General features: G+C 42.6%; 2 protein-coding genes across 2 annotated transcripts in view; one reads left to right on the top strand and one right to left on the bottom strand.

The window, feature by feature from the left end:
• Window positions 1-21,819: 21,819 nt before the first annotated feature.
• atp5pf (ATP synthase peripheral stalk subunit F6) lies at window positions 21,820-23,921 on the top strand. Its single transcript, XM_080533107.1, has 4 exons — window positions 21,820-21,872; window positions 22,701-22,874; window positions 23,485-23,609; window positions 23,812-23,921. The coding sequence occupies exons 2-4, from the start codon at window positions 22,705-22,707 to the stop codon at window positions 23,838-23,840; spliced, it is 324 nt and encodes a 107-aa protein (XP_080389233.1). The 5' UTR covers window positions 21,820-21,872; window positions 22,701-22,704; the 3' UTR covers window positions 23,841-23,921.
• Window positions 23,922-24,174: 253 nt separating this feature from the next.
• jam2a (junctional adhesion molecule 2a) overlaps window positions 24,175-25,205 on the bottom strand; it is a 13,671-nt gene continuing 12,640 nt past the window's right edge. The window contains exon 11 of the mRNA XM_080530931.1: window positions 24,175-25,087. Coding sequence (XP_080387057.1) covers window positions 25,049-25,087 — 39 coding nt within the window. The 3' untranslated portion in view covers window positions 24,175-25,048. The remainder of the gene's footprint in view (window positions 25,088-25,205) is intronic.

Below are 25,205 nucleotides of genomic sequence, written 5' to 3'. Positions count from 1 at the left end.
TGTCCAGTAGATGGCAACACTGGTTTCACTGATCTCAACATTCTGTCACAACTGTGCAACAACTCAAGTGGAAAAATATAAACAGAAAGATTGTTGTTGAGGATCAGATAGAGGTCAGAGTTCAACTTAAACAAAATCAAATATAGCCAACAAATTGACTCCTGAGTTTCCTTACACCCACCAGTGCTTTTTTCATTTCCTCTCTCTCTCCTTACCATCAAAACAAAACAGTTGACGTATGCACAAACTCTAGACAGTGGACATTTCCCTTCCAAATGTTCAGTGCTTCTATTTTAATTGTGCAATAGGGGCAGTACTAATTGCTGCAAAGCTCACACTTCATATCCTAGGTAAGGCTGGATTCTAATACACCCAGTGGAGGTAGAAATCGGAGGACAGGCTCACTGTAATGCATGAAATGGAATGACGAATGGTATCAAACATGAGAACCTGTCCTCCATTTCTACCTCCACCAGCCTCCCCTGCTCCCCCCTCACATCCTGGGTAAGGCTGGATTCTATTGCACTGCATGACTGAATTCAACACTGAGAGCCACGAATCAAACCAATGATTGTAAAAAACTGTTTACATTCAACAACATACTAGAACAAAAGTTTAGTACAAAATCCTCTTCCTCGTGGAAAAATGTCTTCCCTATTCTCCTTATTCTCTGTGGTTTGACAACTTTTTAATTTCGATATAAAATATGTATACCATCAAAGCCAATTGAGCAGCAACCAAAATATTATGCGTTTGAAATATTAGGAAAATGACATTTCTTCCCCTTAACTGGGTATGGGCTGCCCTTCCCTACAAAGAGCACGTGTCGTTGGCTACAGTTGATAACTACTATGATGGCAATCAGTAAGCATTAAACCAAACTTAAAGCCAGAAAACTCTGACACAGACTCCATTAATAGCATATTGGACTTGATGTGATGACGTTCCGGGACCAGTCGACCCCTCTCAATAAACAATAAACCCTCCTCTCAAAGCCCTACAACACAATTATCCACCATCGGCAAATGTTTCAAGCATTAACTCCCCCGGAGACAAACAAATCGAAAAACTAAAATATCCCAAAACAAATGACTTAATAAAAATAAAATAAAAAGCTGAAGTAGAACTAAAGGAGTCTGCTGATGAACAAATACAACAAGTGAGAATGCACTCTTCAGAGGTCAGAGGTCATGAGGAGGGAGGATAGTGGGGTGGTTCAGTTCCTGAACCTGTAGGTGATGGGCAGCAGCAGGTGCTTCTTCTTCATGCCCTGCACCGTCACGTGCATCGGCTCGTCCAGAGCCTTGTAGCACCGCCGGGCGTAGTCCAGAAGCTTCTCCTTGGAGGAGTCGAACTCGCCCACCTCGCCCACCTTCTCCGGGGCCACCAGCAGCAGCTCAGCGATGGGGGAGGTGGAGGCCATGGTGTTGCGGTCCACCCTGTGGACCTGGAAGGCTTTGGACATGCTCCGCAGTCTCTGGTAGGTGTGGAGGATCTTCTGGTAGCGATGCAGCACTCCATCAGGATCCTTCACTGGAAGACAGAGGTGGCATTTAGTTGACCCTTACAGCGCTTATAACAATAATAAACAACTTTAAAGAGTGTAATGAAAGTTGTAATGTGAAGTACTGTTAGTAAACTACACATACAACACATTATTTCAAGATCACAGTGGGTGATGAGGTGACAAGGAAACATTGGTATAATGGTATAATGTAAAGGAACTATTCAGTGTTGACCAATAGAAAATGGACCCCTTCATGGGCGCCACTCTTCCTCACAAATGTCTACAGGTGCACCGTTGAGAGGATCCACCTCTCTGACGACATCTACTCTGGAAGTGCAAGAGGATGGCCGAGAAGACCATCTAGGACCTCAGCCACCCCAGCCATGCCCAGTTCTCTCTGTTACTGTTACTGTTATCTGGGAAAAGGTATCATAGTATCCAGAGCCGGACCAACAGGTACCAATACAGCTGAGCTTCAAAACATAGTTACCGGTATATATATATTACCAGTTTTGACATCTTGAATGTTGTTGGTTTTTGTCACATAGTAAAAGTGGTGTTTTTACAGAATTCAAGGAAAAATCAGTTTTTATAAAAACAAAAATGTTTTGTGTTGATCCGAAAAATGATCCGATCCGTGACTCAAAAACCGTGACACGATCCGATCCGTGAGTTAGGTGATCCGTTACACCCCTAATAGTTACTGTACTCTACTGACCACCACCATCACCCATCATCATCCATCATGTGTCTGTGAAATAGATAGTTACTGTACTACTGACCACCACCCATCATGATCATCATCCATCATGTGTCTGCGTCCCAGGTGTCTAACTCTACCTTTCTCTCTCAGCTCTGGGGCTTGTCCCAGGTGTCTAACTCTACCTTTCTCTCTCAGCTCCTGGGGCTGGTACCAGGTGGACGCCAGGGTGCGGTTGTTGTAGTAGTAGGTCTTGCCGTCTGCGGTCTTGTACTCGGTCCACTCTGGCAGCTGCAGCGCTCCCAGGGCGGGGGCCAGGGCCAGCTGGGGGTGCATCATCAGGGGGGGGGGCATGTCAGGAAGCATCCCTACGGGGGGGGGGGGGGGGGCACAACACCTGCTCTTAGACACAATCTACCATCATCATCATCCATCATGTGTCTGTGAAATAGATAGTTACTGTACTCTACTGACCACCACCACCACCCATCATCATCATCCATCATGTGTCTGTGAAATAGATAGTTACTGTACTCTACTGACCACCACCACCACCCATCATCATCATCCATCATGTGTCTGTGAAATAGATAGTTACTGTACTCTACTGACCACCACCACCACCCATCATCATCATCCATCATGTGTCTGTGAAATAGATAGTTACTGTACTCTACTGACCACCACCATCACCCATCATCATCATCCATCATGTGTCTGTGAAATAGATAGTTACTGTACTCTACTGACCACCACCACCACCCATCATCATCATCCATCATGTGTCTGTGAAATAGATAGTTACTGTACTCTACTGACCACCACCACCCATCATCATCATCCATCATGTGTCTGTGAAATAGATAGTTACTGTACTCTACTGACCACCACCATCCCCCATCATCATCCATCATGTGTCTGTGAAATAGATAGTTACTAGGGGTGTAACGGATCACCCGTTCGGATCGCCCTCCACGGTTCGGAACGCATGTGTACCGCGGATCAATTGCAAAATGTTAACAAGTAATAATATTACTTAATATCTTACTTAATATCTCTTATAAATCACAATGTAGAGTTGCCATGAAAAGATAGACGCGACAGTTGCGGGTTTGTTTTACTCTAAAGCGCAATGATAGGTTGATAATGCGAAAGAAAAATAATCCGTTGTTTGCTCACTACACGTGAAGCTGGGAATCCACAACAACAAGGCTGCGTTCGTAAATCCGCGTTTGTAAATCCGCTCTGGAATCTGAGCGCTGAGCGCTCTTGTCCAATCAAATTACATGGTCCCTTTATGGCGTCGGACCCAGTGTGCGCTCCGGCGCTCTCAAAGCGAATTTACGAACGCGGCCCAAGTGTATCATGTTACGTTGTTCGGCGGAGAAGAACTCGAAATGCCTCCCTCCATTTAAATGCCATGTATGGGAGCACTTTGGCTTCTCTGTCAATTATGACGGGAGGCACGAAAAAGGCAGCTCGACAACTTCTGATAATGTAGGCATTTTTTTCATACCATGTTCAAAATAAGGGTTCACTTTATTATTTAGTTAAAAGTGGCATAAAACATGTTTATTCATCTGCTTTAAAGAGCCCAGTGATTCACTGCTGCAACCAGGCCCCTCCTCCCTCTCTCCTATCATTTAAATTGAGTGTATTTCAGTATACCGTAATTATGTAATGTTTGAGTGTAGAATATGTTATATATATATGATATATACAGTATATGTATATATATGTATGTATATATATATATATATATATATATTACCAGTTTTGACATCTTGAATGTTGTTGGTTTTTGTCACATAGTAAAAGTGGTGTTTTTACAGAATTCAAGGAAAAATCAGTTTTTATAAAAACAAAAATGTTTTGTGTTGATCCGAAAAATGATCCGATCCGTGACTCAAAAACTGTGACACGATCCGATCCGTGAGTTAGGTGATCCGTTACACCCCTAATAGTTACTGTACTCTACTGACCACCACCATCACCCATCATCATCCATCATGTGTCTGTGAAATAGATAGTTACTGTACTACTGACCACCACCCATCATGATCATCATCCATCATGTGTCTGCGTCCCAGGTGTCTAACTCTACCTTTCTCTCTCAGCTCCTGGGGCTGGTACCAGGTGGACGCCAGGGTGCGGTTGTTGTAGTAGTAGGTCTTGCCGTCTGCGGTCTTGTACTCGGTCCACTCTGGCAGCTGCAGCGCTCCCAGGGCGGGGGCCAGGGCCAGCTGGGGGTGCATCATCAGGGGGGGGGGCATGCCAGGAAGCATTCCTACGGGGGGGGCACAACACCTGCTCTTAGACACAATCTACCATCATCATCATCCATCATGTGTCTATGAAATAGATAGTTACTGTACTCTACTGACCACCACCACCACCCATCATCATCATCCATCATGTGTCTGTGAAATAGATAGTTACTGTACTCTACTGACCACCACCACCACCCATCATCATCATCCATCATGTGTCTGTGAAATAGATAGTTACTGTACTCTACTGACCACCACCATCACCCATCATCATCATCCATCATGTGTCTGTGAAATAGATAGTTACTGTACTCTACTGACCACCACCACCACCCATCATCATCATCCATCATGTGTCTGTGAAATAGATAGTTACTGTACTCTACTGACCACCACCACCCATCATCATCATCCATCATGTGTCTGTGAAATAGATAGTTACTGTACTCTACTGACCACCACCATCCCCCATCATCATCCATCATGTGTCTGTGAAATAGATAGTTACTAGGGGTGTAACGGATCACCCGTTCGGATCGCCCTCCACGGTTCGGAACGCATGTGTACCGCGGATCAATTGCAAAATGTTAACAAGTAATAATATTACTTAATATCTTACTTAATATCTCTTATAAATCACAATGTAGAGTTGCCATGAAAAGATAGACGCGACAGTTGCGGGTTTGTTTTACTCTAAAGCGCAATGATAGGTTGATAATGCGAAAGAAAAATAATCCGTTGTTTGCTCACTACACGTGAAGCTGGGAATCCACAACAACAAGGCTGCGTTCGTAAATCCGCGTTCGTAAATCCGCTCTGGAATCTGAGCGCTGAGCGCTCTTGTCCAATCAAATTACATGGTCCCTTTATGGCGTCGGACCCAGTGTGCGCTCCGGCGCTCTCAAAGCGAATTTACGAACGCGGCCCAAGCGTATCATGTTACGTTGTTCGGCGGAGAAGAACTCGAAATGCCTCCCTCCATTTAAATGCCATGTATGGGAGCACTTTGGCTTCTCTGTCAACTATGACGGGAGGCACGAAAAAGGCAGCTCGACAACTTCTGATAATGTAGGCATTTTTTTCATACCATGTTCAAAATAAGGGTTCACTTTATTATTTAGTTAAAAGTGGCATAAAACATGTTTATTCATCTGCTTTAAAGAGCCCAGTGATTCACTGCTGCAACCAGGCGCCTCCTCCCTCTCTCCTATCATTTAAATTGAGTGTATTTCAGTATACCGTAATTATGTAATGTTTGAGTGTAGAATATGTTATATATATATTATATATATATGTATATATATATATATATATTACCAGTTTTGACATCTTGAATGTTGTTGGTTTTTGTCACATAGTAAAAGTGGTGTTTTTACAGAATTCAAGGAAAAAGCAGTTTTTATAAAAACAAAAATGTTTTGTGTTGATCCGAAAAATGATCCGATCCGTGACTCAAAAACCGTGACACGATCCGATCCGTGAGTTAGGTGATCCGTTACACCCCTAATAGTTACTGTACTCTACTGACCACCACCATCACCCATCATCATCCATCATGTGTCTGTGAAATAGATAGTTACTGTACTACTGACCACCACCCATCATGATCATCATCCATCATGTGTCTGCGTCCCAGGTGTCTAACTCTACCTTTCTCTCTCAGCTCTGGGGCTTGTCCCAGGTGTCTAACTCTACCTTTCTCTCTCAGCTCCTGGGGCTGGTACCAGGTGGACGCCAGGGTGCGGTTGTTGTAGTAGTAGGTCTTGCCGTCTGCGGTCTTGTACTCGGTCCACTCTGGCAGCTGCAGCGCTCCCAGGGCGGGGGCCAGGGCCAGCTGGGGGTGCATCATCAGGGGGGGGGGCATGTCAGGAAGCATCCCTACGGGGGGGGGGGGGGCACAACACCTGCTCTTAGACACAATCTACCATCATCATCATCCATCATGTGTCTATGAAATAGATAGTTACTGTACTCTACTGACCACCACCACCACCACCCATCATCATCATCCATCATGTGTCTGTGAAATAGATAGTTACTGTACTCTACTGACCACCACCACCACCCATCATCATCATCCATCATGTGTCTGTGAAATAGATAGTTACTGTACTCTACTGACCACCACCATCACCCATCATCATCATCCATCATGTGTCTGTGAAATAGATAGTTACTAGGGGTGTAACGGATCACGGAAATTCCGTGATCCGTTCGGATCGCCCTCCACGGTTCGGAACGCATGTGTACCGCGGATCAATTGCAAAATGTTAACAAGTAATAATATTACTTAATATCTTACTTAATATCTCTTATAAATCACAATGTAGAGTTGCCATGAAAAGATAGACGCGACAGTTGCGGGTTTGTTTTACTCTAAAGCGCAATGATAGGTTGATAATGCGAAAGAAAAATAATCCGTTGTTTGCTCACTACACGTGAAGCTGGGAATCCACAACAACAAGGCTGCGTTCGTAAATCCGCGTTCGTAAATCCGCTCTGGAATCTGAGCGCTGAGCGCTCTTGTCCAATCAAATTACATGGTCCCTTTATGACGTCGGACCCAGTGTGCGCTCCGTCGCTCTCAAAGCGAATTTACGAACGCGGCCCAAGTGTATCATGTTACGTTGTTCGGCGGAGAAGAACTCGAAATGCCTCCCTCCATTTAAATGCCATGTATGGGAGCACTTTGGCTTCTCTGTCAACTATGACGGGAGGCACGAAAAAGGCAGCTCGACAACTTCTGATAATGTAGGCATTTTTTTCATACCATGTTCAAAATAAGGGTTCACTTTATTATTTAGTTAAAAGTGGCATAAAACATGTTTATTCATCTGCTTTAAAGAGCCCAGTGATTCACTGCTGCAACCAGGCGCCTCCTCCCTCTCTCCTATCATTTAAATTGAGTGTATTTCAGTATACCGTAATTATGTAATGTTTGAGTGTAGAATATGTTATATATACCGTAACTATCATTTTGATCTCATGGATGGTCAGTCATTGCAACCATATAGCTCCGTCTATGAATTTGAGAGTGGTTAAATGTTAAATTTCCCCCCAGCCTCGTCCCTCAGCTGTTTACCAAAAACAGTGGCGGGGGAGGCTGACTTTGTTGTAGTTTGAATCCCTGATCGCCCCTTTAAACCTTAGATTACCTCCCAAAACGTGTTCAGTCTGGTTGAGGTAACAGGGCCGCTCCACGCTCTCCTCGAAGGGAAAGGAGAGCTCGTATTCACTGCCGTTATAAAGACCTGTGGAGACACAAGCACAGGCTATTACCTCATTATGAAATTGATAAAGGATCATGTTTGGAGCCCATCATTTAAACACTTTGTGTGTCTCTGCATTGGAGTGTCTCTGCTCTGTCAAAACCTAAAATATAAGGTTGTTGTACACAAGTTATGGTTAACAAAGCATAGCTGTAAAATATAGTTATAACTATAATTTCAATATAATGGACTGTTATCATTATTTATCATGAGGGGTAGATGGTCCACATGGAGGGATTTGGAGAGGGTCGTCCATTTTCAATTTCAGTCTAGGTATGGTTATATGTGTTTTATACATGAGGGAAGGGTTATGCAATTTGCTATTTATAAAAATGTGTCTATATTTCAATGTTCTCTGTCTAGGAATTTAAGAACATTTCCCCCAGCCTAATCTCTTTTATCTCTTTACACAAAAACAAGTGGTGGGCCACCATTTGACTGTAAAACAAATATAACACAGTATTAATCACATTTTTGTAATGTACTAGTTTAAATCATAATGCAAGTTTCTAGAAATGATATTCTCTTACCTGCTGGATGCTCCTGCGTGCTGCTGGAATTCATCTTTTTGGTTGACTTTCTTTCTTTGGCTGTGGATTGTAAAGTAGTCGTACACAGTGATAACTTGCAGATAATAACATCAGAAACACTGGATGCGATGCATGAACGTGTGAGAGATATGGTCCCTGGGTGTAATACAGCTCGGTGAATATCTTAGGTTATTACTGAGTATTAGAGTGTGCCATGGTAGTTACCTAAATGTACAAACTTTCCTCCTCGCACACTCTGAAATTAATTAGGCTCCAAACTGCGCCAGGTGAGTGGGCACACCTGCGACGCCTCTGACCATATTAGGACAGCCGGAATCACACTTACGCGTTCGAGGGGATCAGTTTGTAGTATTTACCTAGCAACAACACTGGCTACAAAATATGTTATATTCTTGTGTTTAGGTTTTCATACACTGTATAAGTTTACTAGTTTATATGTTTATATAAGTACACAGTTACATGCTAACTCCCCCTGTCTATATACCCCCCTGTGAATAGGCCATATAGTGTATATAAGTTTACATAATAGATACATTCTCAGATTCCTACCGATCACGTATCCCCTTATTTATGTCTATTTATGTCTCATTCTTGTTTTTTATTATGTTAGGACTGTGTTGATTGTTAGCACCTAGGGTTTGCATTTAAATGTTGTTGTACCCGTACAATGACAATAAAGATCATTCATTCATTCATTCAAAATGATGCTTCATCATTTATGCATTTCTGGTGAATAAAGTCACCCTTGGTGCTCTAGAATGTTGACAGTTTGGATTACTTTATTTATCATCGGCACTGAATGAGTTGAAGGACTGATCTGAAGTCAGAGGGGATGCATGATGTGTTATGGTAGGAAGAAGAGAGAGTGGTGCCAATGAGCGTCAAATAGTTTCACCTAGCATCCTGGTTAAACTGTCCTGATTTACCCAATATTGATTTGGTTGATATTGGTTTGTTGCCTGGCAACATGCTCTATTGGTATAATGTAAAGGAACTATTCGGTGTTGACCAATAGAAAATGGACCCCTTCATTGGCGCCACTCTTCCTCACATGTCTACAGGTGCACCGTTGAGAGTACCCTCCTCTCTGATGACATCTACTCTGAAAGTGTAAGAGGAAGGAAGAGAAGATCATATAGGACCCCAGTCACCCCAGGCATGCCCAGTTCTCTCTGTTACCATCTGTGAAAAGGTATCTAGTATCCAGAGCCGGACCAACAGGTACCAATACAGCTGAGCTTCAAAACATAGTTAACTATCATTTTGATCTCATGGATGGTCAGTCATTGCAACCATATAGCTCCGTCTATGAATTTGAGAGTGGTTAAATGTTAAATTTCCCCCCAGCCTCGTCCCTCAGCTGTTTACCAAAAACAGTGGCGGGGGGAGGCTGACTTTGTTGTAGTTTGAATCCCTGATCGCCCCTTTAAACCTTAGATTACCTCCCAAGACGTGTTCAGTCTGGTTGAGGTAACAGGGCCGCTCCACGCTCTCCTCGAAGGGAAAGGAGAGCTCGTATTCATGGCCATTATAAAGACCTGTGGAGACACAAGCACAGGCTATTACCTCATTATGAAATTGATAAAGGATCATGTTTGGAGCCCATCATTTAAACACTTTGTGTGTCTCTGCATTGGAGTGTCTCTGCTCTGTCAAAACCTAAAATATAAGGTTGTTGTACACAAGTTATGGTTAACAAAGCATAGCTGTAAAGTATAGTTATAACTATAATTTCAATATAATGGACTGTTGTCATTATTTATCATGAGGGGTAGATGGTCCACATGGAGGGATTTGGAGAGGGTCGTCCATTTTCAATTTCAGTCTAGGTATGGTTATATGTGTTTTATACATGAGGGAAGGGTTATGCAATTTGCTATTTATAAAAATGTGTATATTTCAATGTTCTCTGTCTATGAATATAAGAACATTTCCCCCAGCCTAATCTCTTTTATCTCTTTACACAAAAACAAGTGGTGGGCCACCATTTGACTGTAAAACAAATATAACACAGTATTAATCACATTTTTGTCATTTACTAGTTTAAATCATAATGCAAGTTTCTAGAAATGATATTCTCTTACCTGCTGGATGCTCCTGCGTGCAGCTGGAATTCATCTTTTTGGTTGACTTTCTTTCTTTGGCTGTGGATTGTAAAGTAGTCGTACACAGTGACAACTTGCAGATAATAACATCAGAAACACTGGATGCGATGCATGAACGTGTGAGAGATATGGTCCCTGGGTGTAATAAAGCTCGGTGAATATCTAGGTTATTACTGAGTATTAGCGTGTGCCATGGTAGTTACCTAAATGTACAAACTTTCCTCCTCGCACGCTCTGAAATTAATTAGGCTCCAAACTGCGCCAGGTGAGTGGGCACACGTGCGACGCCTCTGACCATATTAGGACAGCCGGAATCACACTTACGCGTTCGAGGGGATCAGTTTGAACACGGCACTGCGTCGATTAGTGATTAGATGAGCCCCGTTATGCGTCGTTTATTGAAAAGGCGCTGATAACTGTTTCAAATCGATCCTCTCAAACACGGTCGTTATCTCGGAGCAGTGCGCTTCTGAAAAACGACACGAGCGCCCGACGCCTGGAAATCAGTCCGTCCCATGGGCATATGTGTGCACTGTAGACCGCGGTGTCATATTCTGGACCACTGGACCACCCCAGGCCACGTCAAGCAGACATTTCTGTACTCTACATTTAGAGTTAACTCTGCTGCTCTGACTGCTGCTGCCGTCAATAAAGACAGCTCCAGTGGCAGCCATACATGCCTAAGCCAGGGAGAATATGTAAAAACTAATGCACTAACAAGGTTTACCAGCACACGGCTTTGACACCTGCTACAGTGGCTGTATGTTGGTCTACTTCAAACATGTTCACCACTGAGGCTTATATAACCTAATAATAAATAACCTAATTCATACTCTTTAGACTGATGTTGTTTCTAAATTGTGAAACTAATATGTATACAAATACTCTCACATAACAGCTGACAATCGTTTTTTTTAACCCCATATTAATTGTTTGATTTCAAATCCAAACCTTTGGAGCATAGAGCCACAAGGAGAGACAATGCTTCACTGGTCAAATACTTACCACTGTATACATACCTAATGAGCTGATTAACTGTCTGACCTTATTAGAAACCAACATATAAGGTTGTTTTACTTCATTGTTTGTGAACTATTTCTTTGTAAAAACCAAAAACATTATAAAGCTTCACGTCATTTCAATATCATGGACTCTTGGTCCCGAGTGCTTGCATGCAGAGCTCCGTCTATGAATATGACAGATATTTCAAGTCACATTTCCCCATCTCTCAATAACATTTCCCAATAACATGTCTTATAAGTGCTTTATTGTCCAGTAGATGTAGCCAGATGCAGATTCTACTCAGTTCAGTGCTTAGCGCTTTTTCCACCTGCAATATGTCCCTGTCAGAGACCAGCAGAGCCGAGTCATCCGCGAACAGGAACAAATTGCAATTACATGCTGATGACATGTCATTCACATATATTAGGAACAGTAAAGGTCCCAATATGCTTCCTTGTGGAACGCCGCAGGTCACTGGGAGGGGGGGGGACAGTGTTCCGTTCACACTAACCACCTGTTCCCTCCCCTCTAAGTAGGATTGCATCCAGCTCACCGATGTTCTATCGAACCCAATTGCTTTCAGTTTATCTAACAATATGTGGTGATCTACTGTGTCGAAGGCCTTCTGGAGGTCCAGCATGACCATGCCGCAGTACTTGCCCGAGTCCACCTCATGGTTGATGTGGTCGTTCAAATAGAGAAGGCATGTGTCAGTGGAATGGGATGTTCTGAATCCTGATTGAAATTCATATATCAGATTTTTTTCCGTAAGGTACCTATCGACCTGTTCATAAACTATTTTTTCCATAAGTTTCGAGATGGAATTAAGAATAGAAACAGGTCGGTAGTTGCCTGGGTCTAATTTGCTTCCTTTTTTATACAGTGGGGTTACCCTTGCTATTTTAAAGTCAAGGGGGACGTGTCCCTGTTTGATGGAGAGGTTTATTATGTGGGTGATGATTGGGGTAATGGAGGCAGCTGAGTCTTTTAGAAATCTGGCTGGAATATTGTCATGGCCCGTGGCCTTTTCTGAGTGTAGAGCGCCTAGCTTTTTAAACACCTCATCGTTTGACACCATGGAGAGTTTAAAATCATCTTTGCGTACACCCAGTTAATTGTAGAACGCACGGATGTGCTCTACACCATAACGCCCTGAGTGGGGTGGTAGATTGTTAACTAATTTAGTGGCTATGGTTGTAAAGAAAGTGTTTAAGCACTTAGCCACATCCAGCTTGTCTGTAAAGAGAGAATCTCCAGATTTTATGCTGATGTTTGTAGACCTGGTTTTGAGTTTTTGACTGCAACCTAGTTGGCTATTAAGTAGCTTCCAAAGGTCACGTGGTTTGTTTAAGTTTTCTTCGATTTTGTTATCGAGGTATTCTTTCTTAGCAGATTTGGTCATGGTAATTACCTGATTGCATAGTTTGTTGCATTGTTTTTTAATTTTCTCAAAGTGGGTTTTGTGATCTTCGTTTAAGTGTTTCACTAATTTTGGTGCAGCAGCACTTTGTGCCAGTATGTGGTCACGACTGTGGTCCCGACATGTGCTCGTGACGGTCTTTAATTGTGTTTCAAATGTACACGTGGTAGTCATGTCAAACTTTGCTATGTTAAAATTGTAGAATGAGAAGTTTAATTTGTATGTTTCTTCCAGTTCCACTCCAGTGTTAAGTTAACCAAACCCTAAAATGACGGGTCGAGCGGCCAGAGCAAGACCAAGCGGTCGTGCACCCGGTCAAGAGACTGGGCCACCAGGGGCGGTGTCGGTGAGTTCATTAAGAATCCTTATGGGTCAAGACTTTTGAACAGGCCAATTTTTAAATACTAAAAATAAGGATATATTTGGCCATTGTTCAAACATTTGGAATGTATAGTGTACATATACATTTATGCAAAAACTCAAAATTAAGAGATTTTTGTGTTTTTAAAGTTGAATTAATAGGACACAGCCTTACAAAAATTCATTTGGGGCGACCGTAATTTATCTAAAAATTAATATATTTCCTCAACATTACTAATATTTTAACAAGTATCAGTAATTAAATAAACAGTTTAAGAAAGACAGGCTTGTGTGCCCTTTCATTTTTTGTGAACCACGATTTGACAAGTTTATTCTATAATGGCAGTGTCTCCCTTGTAATGCAGTTACAATAACAATTTTTGCTCTAAAACCCATAAAACTGATTTAAAATGTGTACAGATAATATCCACTTAAGCATGGTATACAGTTGATTAATATTTGAGCCAAAACTGATGGATATTCTATTTTGAATTTAGTACAGTTATTGCCAATCGTTGGTTACCCCACATGACAGATGGTCGCCCCAAATGATGAGAAAACTGCAGACAGTTAAAAGTCTATTTGAAATGTTCACAATACAGTTCAGACGAAAGAAAACTGAACAAAGTTTTTATTACAATCTTTTCAAGTGGTCAAGTCAAAAATATTCTTCAATTCATTCAAATATCACAGAACTAAAAAGTTTTAAAACGTGAAACGCATGGTATGCTACAAGTTTCGTCAGGAACATTCAAATATCACAAATGTTAAAAACATTAAACATTTAAAAAGTTAAAGTGCAATGGACATTACATGCTTCAGGAACTTCTTCAAGAACAAACATTTCACAAATGTCCATTTTCATGTCCTTGTCATCTCCTCTTTGGTTTTGTCAATCTATGAGAGAGAGAAGGAGGGTTAAGTAGCATCACTTTTGTGGACCCTGGTAGTCACATTGAACAGGGATTAACAATTTCAGTCAATAAAAAGTAAACAGTTGTATGTATGGAATAAAAATGAAACACCAACACTGTTCTATAGAGTCAATAAACACCAACATAGTTGCATGGATGAAATCAACGCTAAACACAGTTGTATCAGTTCCCCATATATGACCTACAACACAGGCTGGTTGGAGCAGTGGATCATTTGTTACATTAAAACAATGTTTAGGAACATCAGCATTTAACAAACTAGGCTATTTCCATTTCATTGTTACTGTAATTTCATTGTCTTTGCTATTGTCATTTCATTCTCATTTGTCACTTCCATTTTCTTTTCGTTCCTTTATTTCCCCATTGTATTGCCATTTCATTTTCCTTACTCATTGCATTGTGACCAATGACCATGTAATCATTGTGACCAGACTCATGGTAAACTGCAGGCATTTCTTTAACACCAGGGGCCTCATTTATAGAATATGGATAAAATGTGATCTTACCCTTGGCGTACGTAGAAAACCATGTCAAAATAGTGAATCATAAAATTTCAACGTGAGTCAATTTGACAGTGGAAACGATCGTAGCTCTACGTCAGGTCTTGACTTGACATACGCACATTACCTACTAGTTATGCAAAGTTATTACAGGCATGTGAGCCGCACTCTAACACGTTAATGCCTACTAAACTGTAATTCATGCGAAGTGAAAGTGGCTCGTAATAAAATTAACAATGTTGTTATCAGCCGAGAAAATTAGTTTAATTCAAGATTTAAAGGGAACTGATGTTTATGATTGTATTTCAGTCTTCCTTTATATGCCATTAGGCTATTGTATGGTGTAATCATTCTAAATTGAGGCGTGATAAAGGCGGTCGGGTATATCCCAGCCCTCCTTCAGCCGCATCCTGCCTGATGTGATCGGGGGAATTCGGGGGCGTGCGTTTGCGACCGCGCGTCTATTTCTGATTAGACAGTCGATCTCCTCCTCAGTAAAGTTTCTCTTCTTTTGTTTGTCTACCATCGTGTGAACTCGTCAAAGGTGCTGCTCAACACCTCAATCAAGCCTATTTATAGCACTTGGCTTAATTCAGCCTCTATAATTGAGCCGCTATCACAGGGCGTAAATACAAAGCTCATTCACCTGCGTTCAATTTCAAGTATATTTGTTATTTATAGACGGAAGTACGTATGACAGACCTACGCAATTTTAAACAAGCACAGCCCGTTTTATAAATAATGCTTACGTCCATTTAGAAAAATGTGCTTACGTGCAAGTTAAAGATGACGTTCAAGTACATTTTTATAAATGAGCCCTCAGGCATTTCTGAACTTTACCCAGTCTTGGCAAGTCATTGTCCTTGAGGTGGTTTCAAAATAAAAGTCCCACAATTGTGTTTTCTTGATAGTCGCCCGAGATGATATTTCATAAAATGAACATATTCGGACAACATTCGTTTGTATATTATGATCGAAATATATGTGCAAATGCTTCATAGTTTTGTCAATAAATGTAAAACATGTTTGAAATTATGCCAAATAGGGCGAGGGATATATTTAAATTGATTTTAAGTGATTTTAAACCGGTTGTCCAAATATAAGTCAAGGCTGGACGGTCGCCCCAGATGATGTTTTGACACTTCAGATAGCTGAAAAATTACCAATAACTAAAATGTTTGGAGAAGTTAGAGTGGGTATGTATATGGGGAAGGTATTAGACATACATGTTATCTTTTTATGTATTTTGATGTTTTTTTTAAGGTAAAAAATTCAGTTGGACAGAAAAAGTAGGCGTCACGTCATTGACCCTTATACACATCAATTACCAACATATTGTAGGAATTAATTCTGCCCACAGGATTTCGCCGTTACGCATGGCTGTACCAACATGGCTGTACAGTGTTTCCTCCAGGAATTTTTACATTAGTGGCGCGATTTTTTCCCGCGTGCACGCGCATGCGCGCTCAAAACAACGACCTAATTTCAACCAAAACTAGAGGTAGGATGAAAAAAAAAAGCTAAAAAAATCTTCCCAGAACCTGATTTGCACGACCAGCTGTCGCTGTAGGACACGTTCGATTGCAAAATTCATTTATCCTTTATGTTCCCAGTTGAGGGCGTGTAGCTGTCGTTAGTTGGCCTGCTTTTATTTAGTTATGCGTACGTTTGAGTTAGTCATCTCTAGGATTGTTGTTTGATATTAGCCTATACTTTCTCTTATCTGCATTTTGAGCAACTGTACAAGACCCAACAACACAACTCTGATACAGGACTAATGTTACCTAGCTGCTATAGCTAACCCAACCCTGCTACAAGACCCAACAACACAACTCTGATACAGGACTAATGTTACCTAGCTGCCCCATTTGTACTAAACAACTACAACGTTGTATTGGACAAATTTTTTTCGAACTAATCCACAGACAGCAGTCTTATTAACGGGCCCCTGTGGTGCCAGGTGTGGAGGCGACCCAGCACAGTGGGGATATACACTATCAAGCCAAGCTCTACTGTCAATATTTGCGTGTGTGTGTGTGTGTGTTTTACTATGACGTTTTTCATGATATTGAAATATTGGGGTCATGGGTCATTAGGGTCATGGGTCAAGGATGTCAGAGCAGTGCCCCCTAGTGGATGACACTCGCACAACATACCTACTGGTTGGCGTTTGCTGTCCAAGCAAGGGAGAGGCAGAGAAGTAAGGTAAGCACACGAACAATTCAACAATTATCAATCGTTTATGTCCGTTTTAGCTCTTCTAAATGCATATTTCCGGAACTCAAACGTATGTGGTCACGGTTGGACACTATAAGTTAATGTGGGATGTGGTCCAGTCGTGTACTACTAAACTAAGAAGTAATTTAATCAGTTGGGCATGATTCAGTCAATTAGCAGCACCCGGAGGATAATTAGCATGTAGCGTATTAGCATGTAGCGAACTCCATTATTGCAAACATTGTAATGTCAGTGTGTTGCTATTAGTCAGGTTTGTTATATCATTTCGTGGGAATGTTTTGGGGGATTTGCTAATCTATACATTTTTGGAAAGGGCATTGTATGAGGAATCAGAAAATATATGTTTCCATTTGCACAGAATGTCTGAAAGGCGTCCTACTTGGCATTTACCAAATGGCCGCCATAATACACGTTTTGTAATATCTTGGCTTCTAAATAAGCTAGAACATTGATTTTAACTGCTAAACCTACATTTTCAGGGTCAAGGAATCAAATGGTTGTAGTTACAAAGCTATTTTTTGTATTCTTCTTCTTCTTCTTCAAAAAATAAAAAAGTATATGGGCACAGGCAGCCATTGCTCTGCAGGATCCATAGGCTAATTGGATCCCCTGCAAAATTGGAAACATATATTTTCTGATTCCTCATACAATGCCCTTTCCAAAAATGTATAGATTAGCAAATCCCCCAAAAATTCCCACGAAAGTTTAAATTGAAACATAGTGAAACTGACTATATGTTGCTATGTTGCTATATATCGACAGTTGCATTTCAAATCTAGGATGTTTTCTTTGACCTGTTGGCTAGGGTCATTGAAATATCTGTAACATTTTTTATAAAATAAAGAAATAAAAAATGTCACAGCATAAAGTAGACTACCGTTTGTGCCACCATTGGCACAAAAATACAACGAATTTTCTCAATGTCACCAAGTTTATGGTGGGTTCTGAATGTCTCAACACATTTTCATGTCGCAGTTGTCAGGTAAAGAGGTGCTTTAATGTGGCTAGTGGTTACATTACTACAGAGACTCAAGTAGTGGTGGTTCCCACCTTGTCTGATGGGTCTATTATTTGCGTTAGGGATTAGCTACCCACCTATTAAATCCATGATGATGTTGAGGGTTTATCACAACTGTACGTCCCCTGGTCGTCTCACACTTTGACAGAAACATACCCGACACAACAATAAAGTAGAAAACAACAACAAAGTCAAAAGTGTGAATAACGCTGAATGAATGAATGAATGAATGAATGGACTTTATTGTCATTGCTACAGTACAGGTACCAAACAACGAAATTTAGGAGGGGTGGCTCCCCTGGTGTTAGGAAAAAAAAAAAAAAAAAAACTTTTAGAAAAAGAATAAAATCACAAGAAGGTAAGGAGCTGGTTTACATAAATAAAGGCTATGTACACAATCCACTGTACTATACTGCACAGATAGTCAACTAGGGTTGTCATATTGCACAAAAGTATTTTTTCACGTTATTTAAAGTGTCACAGTTTGCAGGCTTGAAATGTACATGTTTGTGCCTCAGCACTAGCTGAAATACAACTGTCTCCTAGGCCAACAGTAGTCTTGTGAGGGAGGATGGAGCCAGCCGCATACAGGATGCCCCAGACAGTCAGTGACCCTATGAGCCTGGCCAGCGCACCGCCAAAGGACGCCACGGAGAAGAAGAAGAAGAGGAGATGGAGGAATCACTGGTGGCGGCGCAGGAGCGGCAGATTTATGTAAACCAGCTCTTTTCCCTTCTTGTTTTTAGTTTTTTTTTCCTAGCACCAGGGGAGCCCCCCCCTCCCAAATGTCGTTGTTTGGTACCTGTACTATATCAATGACAATAAAGACCATTCATTCATTCATTCATTCATTCATTCAGGAAGAAGTTGGTAACGACTGGCGGGGGTGGGGGTGGGGGTGGAGTAATAGATCCGCCCCACCCTGAACTTGAAGCCCCGAACCCCCCCGCGCCCCCTCTCGAGGAAGAGGACTGGGACATGGAGACGAGCAACCTCTCACCCCCGGACTACCGACCGGGGCTGTATGGACTGGATCCCTACGGTAAGACAGGAGTCACGAGAGTTCCCCTACTAATGTACTACTGGGCGGGTCGGGGCGGCTGCTGTGGCTCAGGAGGTAGAGCCGCCGGCGTCTAATGATCGCGAGGTCGACGAGGTTCGAACCCCCGGCTGGCCACGTGTCGAGGTGTCCTTGAGCAAGACACTGAACCCCACTAATTGCTCCAGGGTCGCCGTCTATGGCATAAAATACCAATACTGTTTAACCATAGAGCCAATCACAGGACTGTTTGGTGTATCACCATGTCCTCACTTATAACAGCACCGTCACACTAGTCTCCTCAGTAGTTCATAGCCAACTAGGATTCAGGATTCTTGACACTTTGTTTTTTGGTATAGTCAACCACCCCACCCCGTAGGCCCTGAGGAGGTGCTGTCTGTCATACACTCACTGTCATATAGGGTGCGTTCATAAATACGCCCTGTGCTCTCTGACCGTTCGGAAATTAACTGATTTCAGTTTAAAAACCAGAGCAGATTTCCAGAGCGTATTTACGAACGCACCCATAGTCAACCACCTCACCTCCACAACCACCTGACCTCCACAACCACCTCACCTCCACAACCACCTGACCTCCACAACCATTTCACCCCACAACCACCTCACCTCCACAACCATTTCACCCCACAACCACCCTGTCCGTCCCACCCATAGGCCCTGAGGATGTGGTGTCTTTCGACCTCCGGGGAGGCTCGGGGAGCCTGCAACACACCGAGCCCCACCTCCGCCTGCCAGGTTATGCCTACAGACCAGCGCGCCACCACGTCCGCCCGATCCCCAGGGTCCGCCTCGTCGGCTGCATCGTGGACGGCCAGTTCGATGACGCTGAGGAGTAATGATGAGGAGTGACTGTTGTGTTTCGCTTTCATCCCTTTTTTATTATTATTATTATTGTTATTATTGTTATTATTCAGTTTTTTCGGTTTTATTTTGTTAGTAAAATAGTTGTCCTGTTATGTTGTCGCTGTTTTTGACCTTAAAACGACAATAAACTACTAATTTCAACAAATACCACCCCTTATACCTCATTCTTGTACTTCTAGTCGTCCATCCAGAGTAAGAAAGCAAAGCAGAGGCATCAACTGTTTTTCGGTCATAGCCTGCGATGCCCACTAGGTGGCGGTGTTGGTTAAACATTTACCATCACCCCTCAGCTTTGAGAGTTAATTGAGTTCATGTCTGAGTCACGGAGATGCAATGCATGCGCCTACTTGCTGTAGTTATATCAACAGTTTTTTCCCCAGAATATTTCAGAGTCAGTATTTTTAACAAGCTCGAACAGAAATGTAGCCATCATTTCTGTTACTTGAACTGATAAATGTCGTTCTAAAACATAAATTACATAGTGTGCATGCTATAGTATGGTGTTTGAAACCGAGACAACATAGCTACTACTTTGGAATTCACTGCCATGGGGCCGGGAGCTGCTGCCTGCTACTGAATTTTAAAGGCAGGCGCTGTCATTTTTAAAAAGACATGATTTAATCAAAGCGCTGCGACAGCTTCTGATGTTCGTCCGCTCCTGTGAGAACTTGGAGCGTAGCTCTGAGGGTAATGTTACAGCTAGCCAAGGGATGCTGAGCTGTAGGTCAGTTGTCCTTGATTTAAACCTTCATCCTTCATCTATTCTTGTTTGGATTATTGTGAATGGGCCACTCAACATGTTGGTATACTTACAGCAACCTGCAGTCCTTCTGGAGCTAACAGTCTGCATTAGAAGCACACTGTTTCTGTAAGAGTATCGCCCTATGAACATACTGTCACCCCAAGACTATCAAGCAACACTCAAGGACCTCCAAGACTCTGAGTAAGCCAGCTGTTGCAACCAGTGTAAGCCTATTCCCCTGACTACAGCACACAGCTTTTTTCAATGGCATGTCTTCACTGACCCCCCCACCACCACCTCCCTCCGCACCACCACCACCTCCCTCTGCACCATAGCTTCTATCTGGTGTTCTCAGTGTGGTCTGTATAAACACCAGTGATTGCGTTGTTGGTGAGTCATGTGTCTGATGTGTCAATTGAAACTCCCTCCCAAGTGATTAATACTCCACCATTCCAGTCCTAGTCTCTCCCTCTCTCTCTCTCTCTCTCTCTCTCTCTCTCTCTCTCTCTCTCTCTCTCTCTCTCTCTCTCTCTCTCTCTCTCTCTCTCTCTCTCTCTCTCTCTCTCTCTAGTCCCTACCACATCCTGTGTAGAGTCGTAGTGGGTGGTTGAATGAACACTCCTTAGGCGCAGATCCAGGGTCAGTTTAACCCCCCCTCTTCCTCTTCCTCACCCCACAACTATACCGCTGGGAAAACTCACTATTGTTATACAATTCAATTGGGTTTAATCTGTCTTGAGTTTTCCTACAAGAAACTCCCATTCAGCAAAGAGACAGACAGGACAGCACCTCAGCTAATGACAGACAGACAGCACCTCAGCTAATGACAGACAGACAGGCAGACAGGACAGCACCTCAGCTAATGACAGACAGACAGCACCTCAGCTAATGACAGACAGACAGCACCTCAGCCAATGACAGACAGACAGCACCTCAGCCAATGACAGACAGCACAGCACCTCAGCTAATGACAACACTACAATATAGCCCTCTGGGTTGTTACATGTCATACCATTACCATAGGAGTCTAATTACACGGACGACAGCATGAGACCAGATCAGCAATGCGCAGACTAAACGCGCTCTTGACGCCCGCGAACACGAGCCATCACAGCTACCCACAATCCAACGCGGTTCATTAAATCGGGGGCTTGCGTTCGTAAATCTGTTCTGAGAGCGCCGGAGCGCACACTGGGTCAACGTCATAACGGGACCTTAGTCATTTGATTGGACAAGAGGCATTCCACGAGTGCTGATCATATTTCCAGAGCGTATTTCGGAACGCACCCTGGATGTGATCGCTCTGTGTGGATTTACAAGTCAAACCCAAGGTGAGCGGCGCTCTTCATGAATCACGACAACTTAAGTTTATATTATTTTCTTCTTTATATGACTTCTAACGGCGAGTCTGTATGTGGGTCCTATTCATGTAGCATCACTGATTTGGTGTTTAGTGATACAAAAGAGATGATATATGACATCCTGCGGCTGGTTGGGGGCAGATCAGGTCAGCTAGCCGGCTAGCCTGTCAGTCAACCACCGTGTAGCTATGTCTCATTCACAGTGTAACTAGGTGTAACAACTAACCTCCTGTGGTTGTGTTCGCCTCAGATCCATATAATAGTTAATGGAGAAACTAGCAGGAGGTTGCTAAGCGGTTATCCTCCTAGCAACCACAGCGGCTAGGTGGAGGAGCCAGTCGTGACGTTAGAATGATAAGGTTCTATCTCCATTTTTGTCAAAATTGAGTTTTTTTTACATAATCTGATCCATTAGGTGTTTATTAATGCCTGTGTGGTGTTATTCTTAAAATTGACATTTTTTAGTTAGTAATTAATAAAATACAAAGGTTCCATCTCACAGAACATAATGGAATGTAAAAAATTTGACGCTCAATATCTCTGAACTGCCCTAAACGGAGATAGAACCTTATAATTCTAAACGGAGATAGAACCTTATCATTCTAAACGGAGATAGAACCTTATCATTCTAAACGGAGATAGAACCTTATCATTCTAAACGGAGATAGAACCTGATCATTCTAAGCTCACGCAGTGTCTGACACCACGCTAGCAGGACATGTCAGCTGGCTGATCCATCCAGCCTAGTATATACATGAGCGTTGTTAACTTGTCATTCTCTCTCTGTGTATCTGACAGCATCATGGCACTTCATCGGTTGCTCCGCCTGTCCTCCCTGCTCCGGTCCGCCATGTCGTTGACCCTGCGCAGGAACCTGGGTCTGTCCGCTGTGGCCTTCAACCGGGTCACCGACCTGGACCCCGTCCAGAAGCTGTTCCTGGACAAGATCCGTGACTACACCGTCAAGAGCAAGTGAGTAGTGCCACACCACACTACAACAACCACACACCTGACCGGCCTCCTTGAATCCTTGTTTAGATATTTCTAAAAACGCATCCTTCCTTCCACGATGAAACAAACCACTGGTCTGACTGACAAGACTTGACAGGTGAAAGCAATGCAGTGAAAGGCTTGTTTAAACGATTAAATCATATGTTATTATCAGAGTTCGCATCAAAGGAAAGATGTATGTAAGTATGTAAACAGGACGCAAGTTTCTGTCGACATTGAATGTTCTAGCGTGATCTTAATCACGTTAATATCCTTGACCTGCCCATGACTCAGTGCTCATGGGGTCCTCCTGGTGGTGTAGTAGGGAAGGATGAGTCTAACAGTCCTTCAGCAGAACGTGTTGGGAGAACGACCGTGTTCAATTTACGATATTCAGAGACACTGTCTGGCTCTGCAAGATTGGCCATTTGTGACTGAATGGTAATGGTGTGTATGGCTGCTATTCAGTGGCTGAGAAATGTGTATTACAAAGACAGATTCAATAACCAACACACTCTCTCTCTCTCTCTCTCTCTAACATCAAACTCCCCTCTCCTTCCTTCCTTCCCTCCCTCTCTTCTCTCACCCCCAGGTCCACAGGTGGTATCGTTGATGGAGGCCCCGTCTACCAGAAGAACCTTGCAGAGGAGATGACCAAGCTGGAGAGGTTATACGGGGGTGGTGACCTCATCAAGTTCCCCAACTTCAAATTCACAGGTTTGTTATAAGCGTGTGGGCCTTATTTTGCTCGGCTGACATGTTTATTATCCTTAGTTCTGTATATGACATGGTATAGTGAGTGGTTACCCGGAAACTATTCTAATGTATACTGTCCTGTATATGTCTCTCTCTCCCTATATAGCTGAAACATGTCTTTTAACAATCATTCATGACCCCCCCCTCTCTCTTTCTTGTTCAGAGCCCAAGCTGGAGGAGGCGGCCAAGTGAACACTGACAATGATCCAGTCGCTGTCCTACATGTCACCTCTATAATGTATTATTTAATAAATGATATTGGATTTAAATGAGGTTTTGTTTTCAGTGAAGGCATTATTATACTGTAAATCAGTGAAGGTATTATTATACTGTCACTGTGTGTTGGTGTTGATAGACCATGTTCAACCTTCCTTGCGTACACAATGACATCTGGATTCATCGGACTAGTGATCATTTACTCCTTTTCGACATGCCAATCTGCACATTCCAAAATCCAGCAAACATTTTTTGATAAAAAAATCTTTAATAACGATCTTAGAAAGAATAAACTTATACAGCAACCCATTCATTCACACACACCCTAAAAAAAACATACACTCCATTTTGATTCAAAACAAAACGCAGTAGCACAAGAATACTTAAGCTCAAAAATAAGAACACAGTAAGCAAGGCAAACATATTTTTACAAAATAACCCTTTTACATAATAGACGACGGGACGACGACTCTTCAAAGGCACAGGGTATCAGAGACCACGGAGGCACAGCGGAGGGACCAGAGGTCAAAGTGGCTTCTCAATTCTCAGGGAAGTAATGTGATGGATGCCTTGTTATGAATTTGCATTGCGTGTTAGACATTTCAGAAGAAGAAGGAATGGACAGGAGGGAGGATGCCACCACTCTGGACGTTTGGGACGCACTCCAATGGTTATGGCACTACACAATGTCATGTGACGGTTCCCTTGAACACACAACTGTCCCTTTATAGAGAATCAATGTCTAGTCATAGGACTAGGAGAGAGACACACAGTACTCTCAGGTGCCATGTTTCAAGTCTTTGGTAAAAGTAGATGTAGGTAGTTCATGTTTTGGCCAGTAGAGGGAGGACGTTAATAGTTGTGTAGGATGTAATTCCACGGGTTTGGGAGGAGAGCTGTAATTTCATGAATGCGTCAGCAGAGGGCAGCAGAGTGCCATAGAACTTTCTTGGGAGAAAAGGCGTAGGAAAGATTTCCCATAGAGCAAAGCAGCGAGGAGGGGCATAGTTTTTTTGTTTTTTGTCTGTCCTGTTTTTTTTTGGAGTGTTGAGTGTTGTGTGCAATCTAGGCCTAGAGCATGTCTCGGGACAGGCAGCTCATTTGTCAAAGAAAATGTCCAGTGTTGCCACGGTGACGGACGGACGGACAGACGGGGTTGATATCTTTTAAAGAAGGCGGGGTCCTCACAGCATGAAGGACTGCGTGTGTTTGAAGTCCTGAGGCTGAAAGAGAAACGAGCATATGTCAAAAACGTTTTCCTTCCATTTTTTAGGTCAGTAGTACCACAACTGGGCTATTCATCACTGGTCATTTGTGGTCACTGACTGTCATGTATGAACG

The sequence above is a fragment of the Nansenia antarctica genome (assembly GCF_963989245.1).
Source record: "Nansenia antarctica genome assembly, chromosome: 5".
NCBI classification, from domain to species: Eukaryota; Metazoa; Chordata; class Actinopteri; order Argentiniformes; family Microstomatidae; genus Nansenia; species Nansenia antarctica.
This window is presented reverse-complemented; position numbering and strand designations above follow the sequence as displayed.

Bases quoted from the DNA above. Each gene is read 5' to 3' on its own strand.
- atp5pf (XM_080533107.1), top strand. From the start codon at position 22,705: ATGGCACTTCATCGGTTGCTCCGCCTGTCCTCCCTGCTCCGGTCCGCC. The intron at 22,875-23,484 runs GTGAGTAGTGCC...TCTCACCCCCAG, and splicing joins GACTACACCGTCAAGAGCAA to GTCCACAGGTGGTATCGTTG. The intron at 23,610-23,811 runs GTTTGTTATAAG...TTTCTTGTTCAG, and splicing joins CCCCAACTTCAAATTCACAG to AGCCCAAGCTGGAGGAGGCG.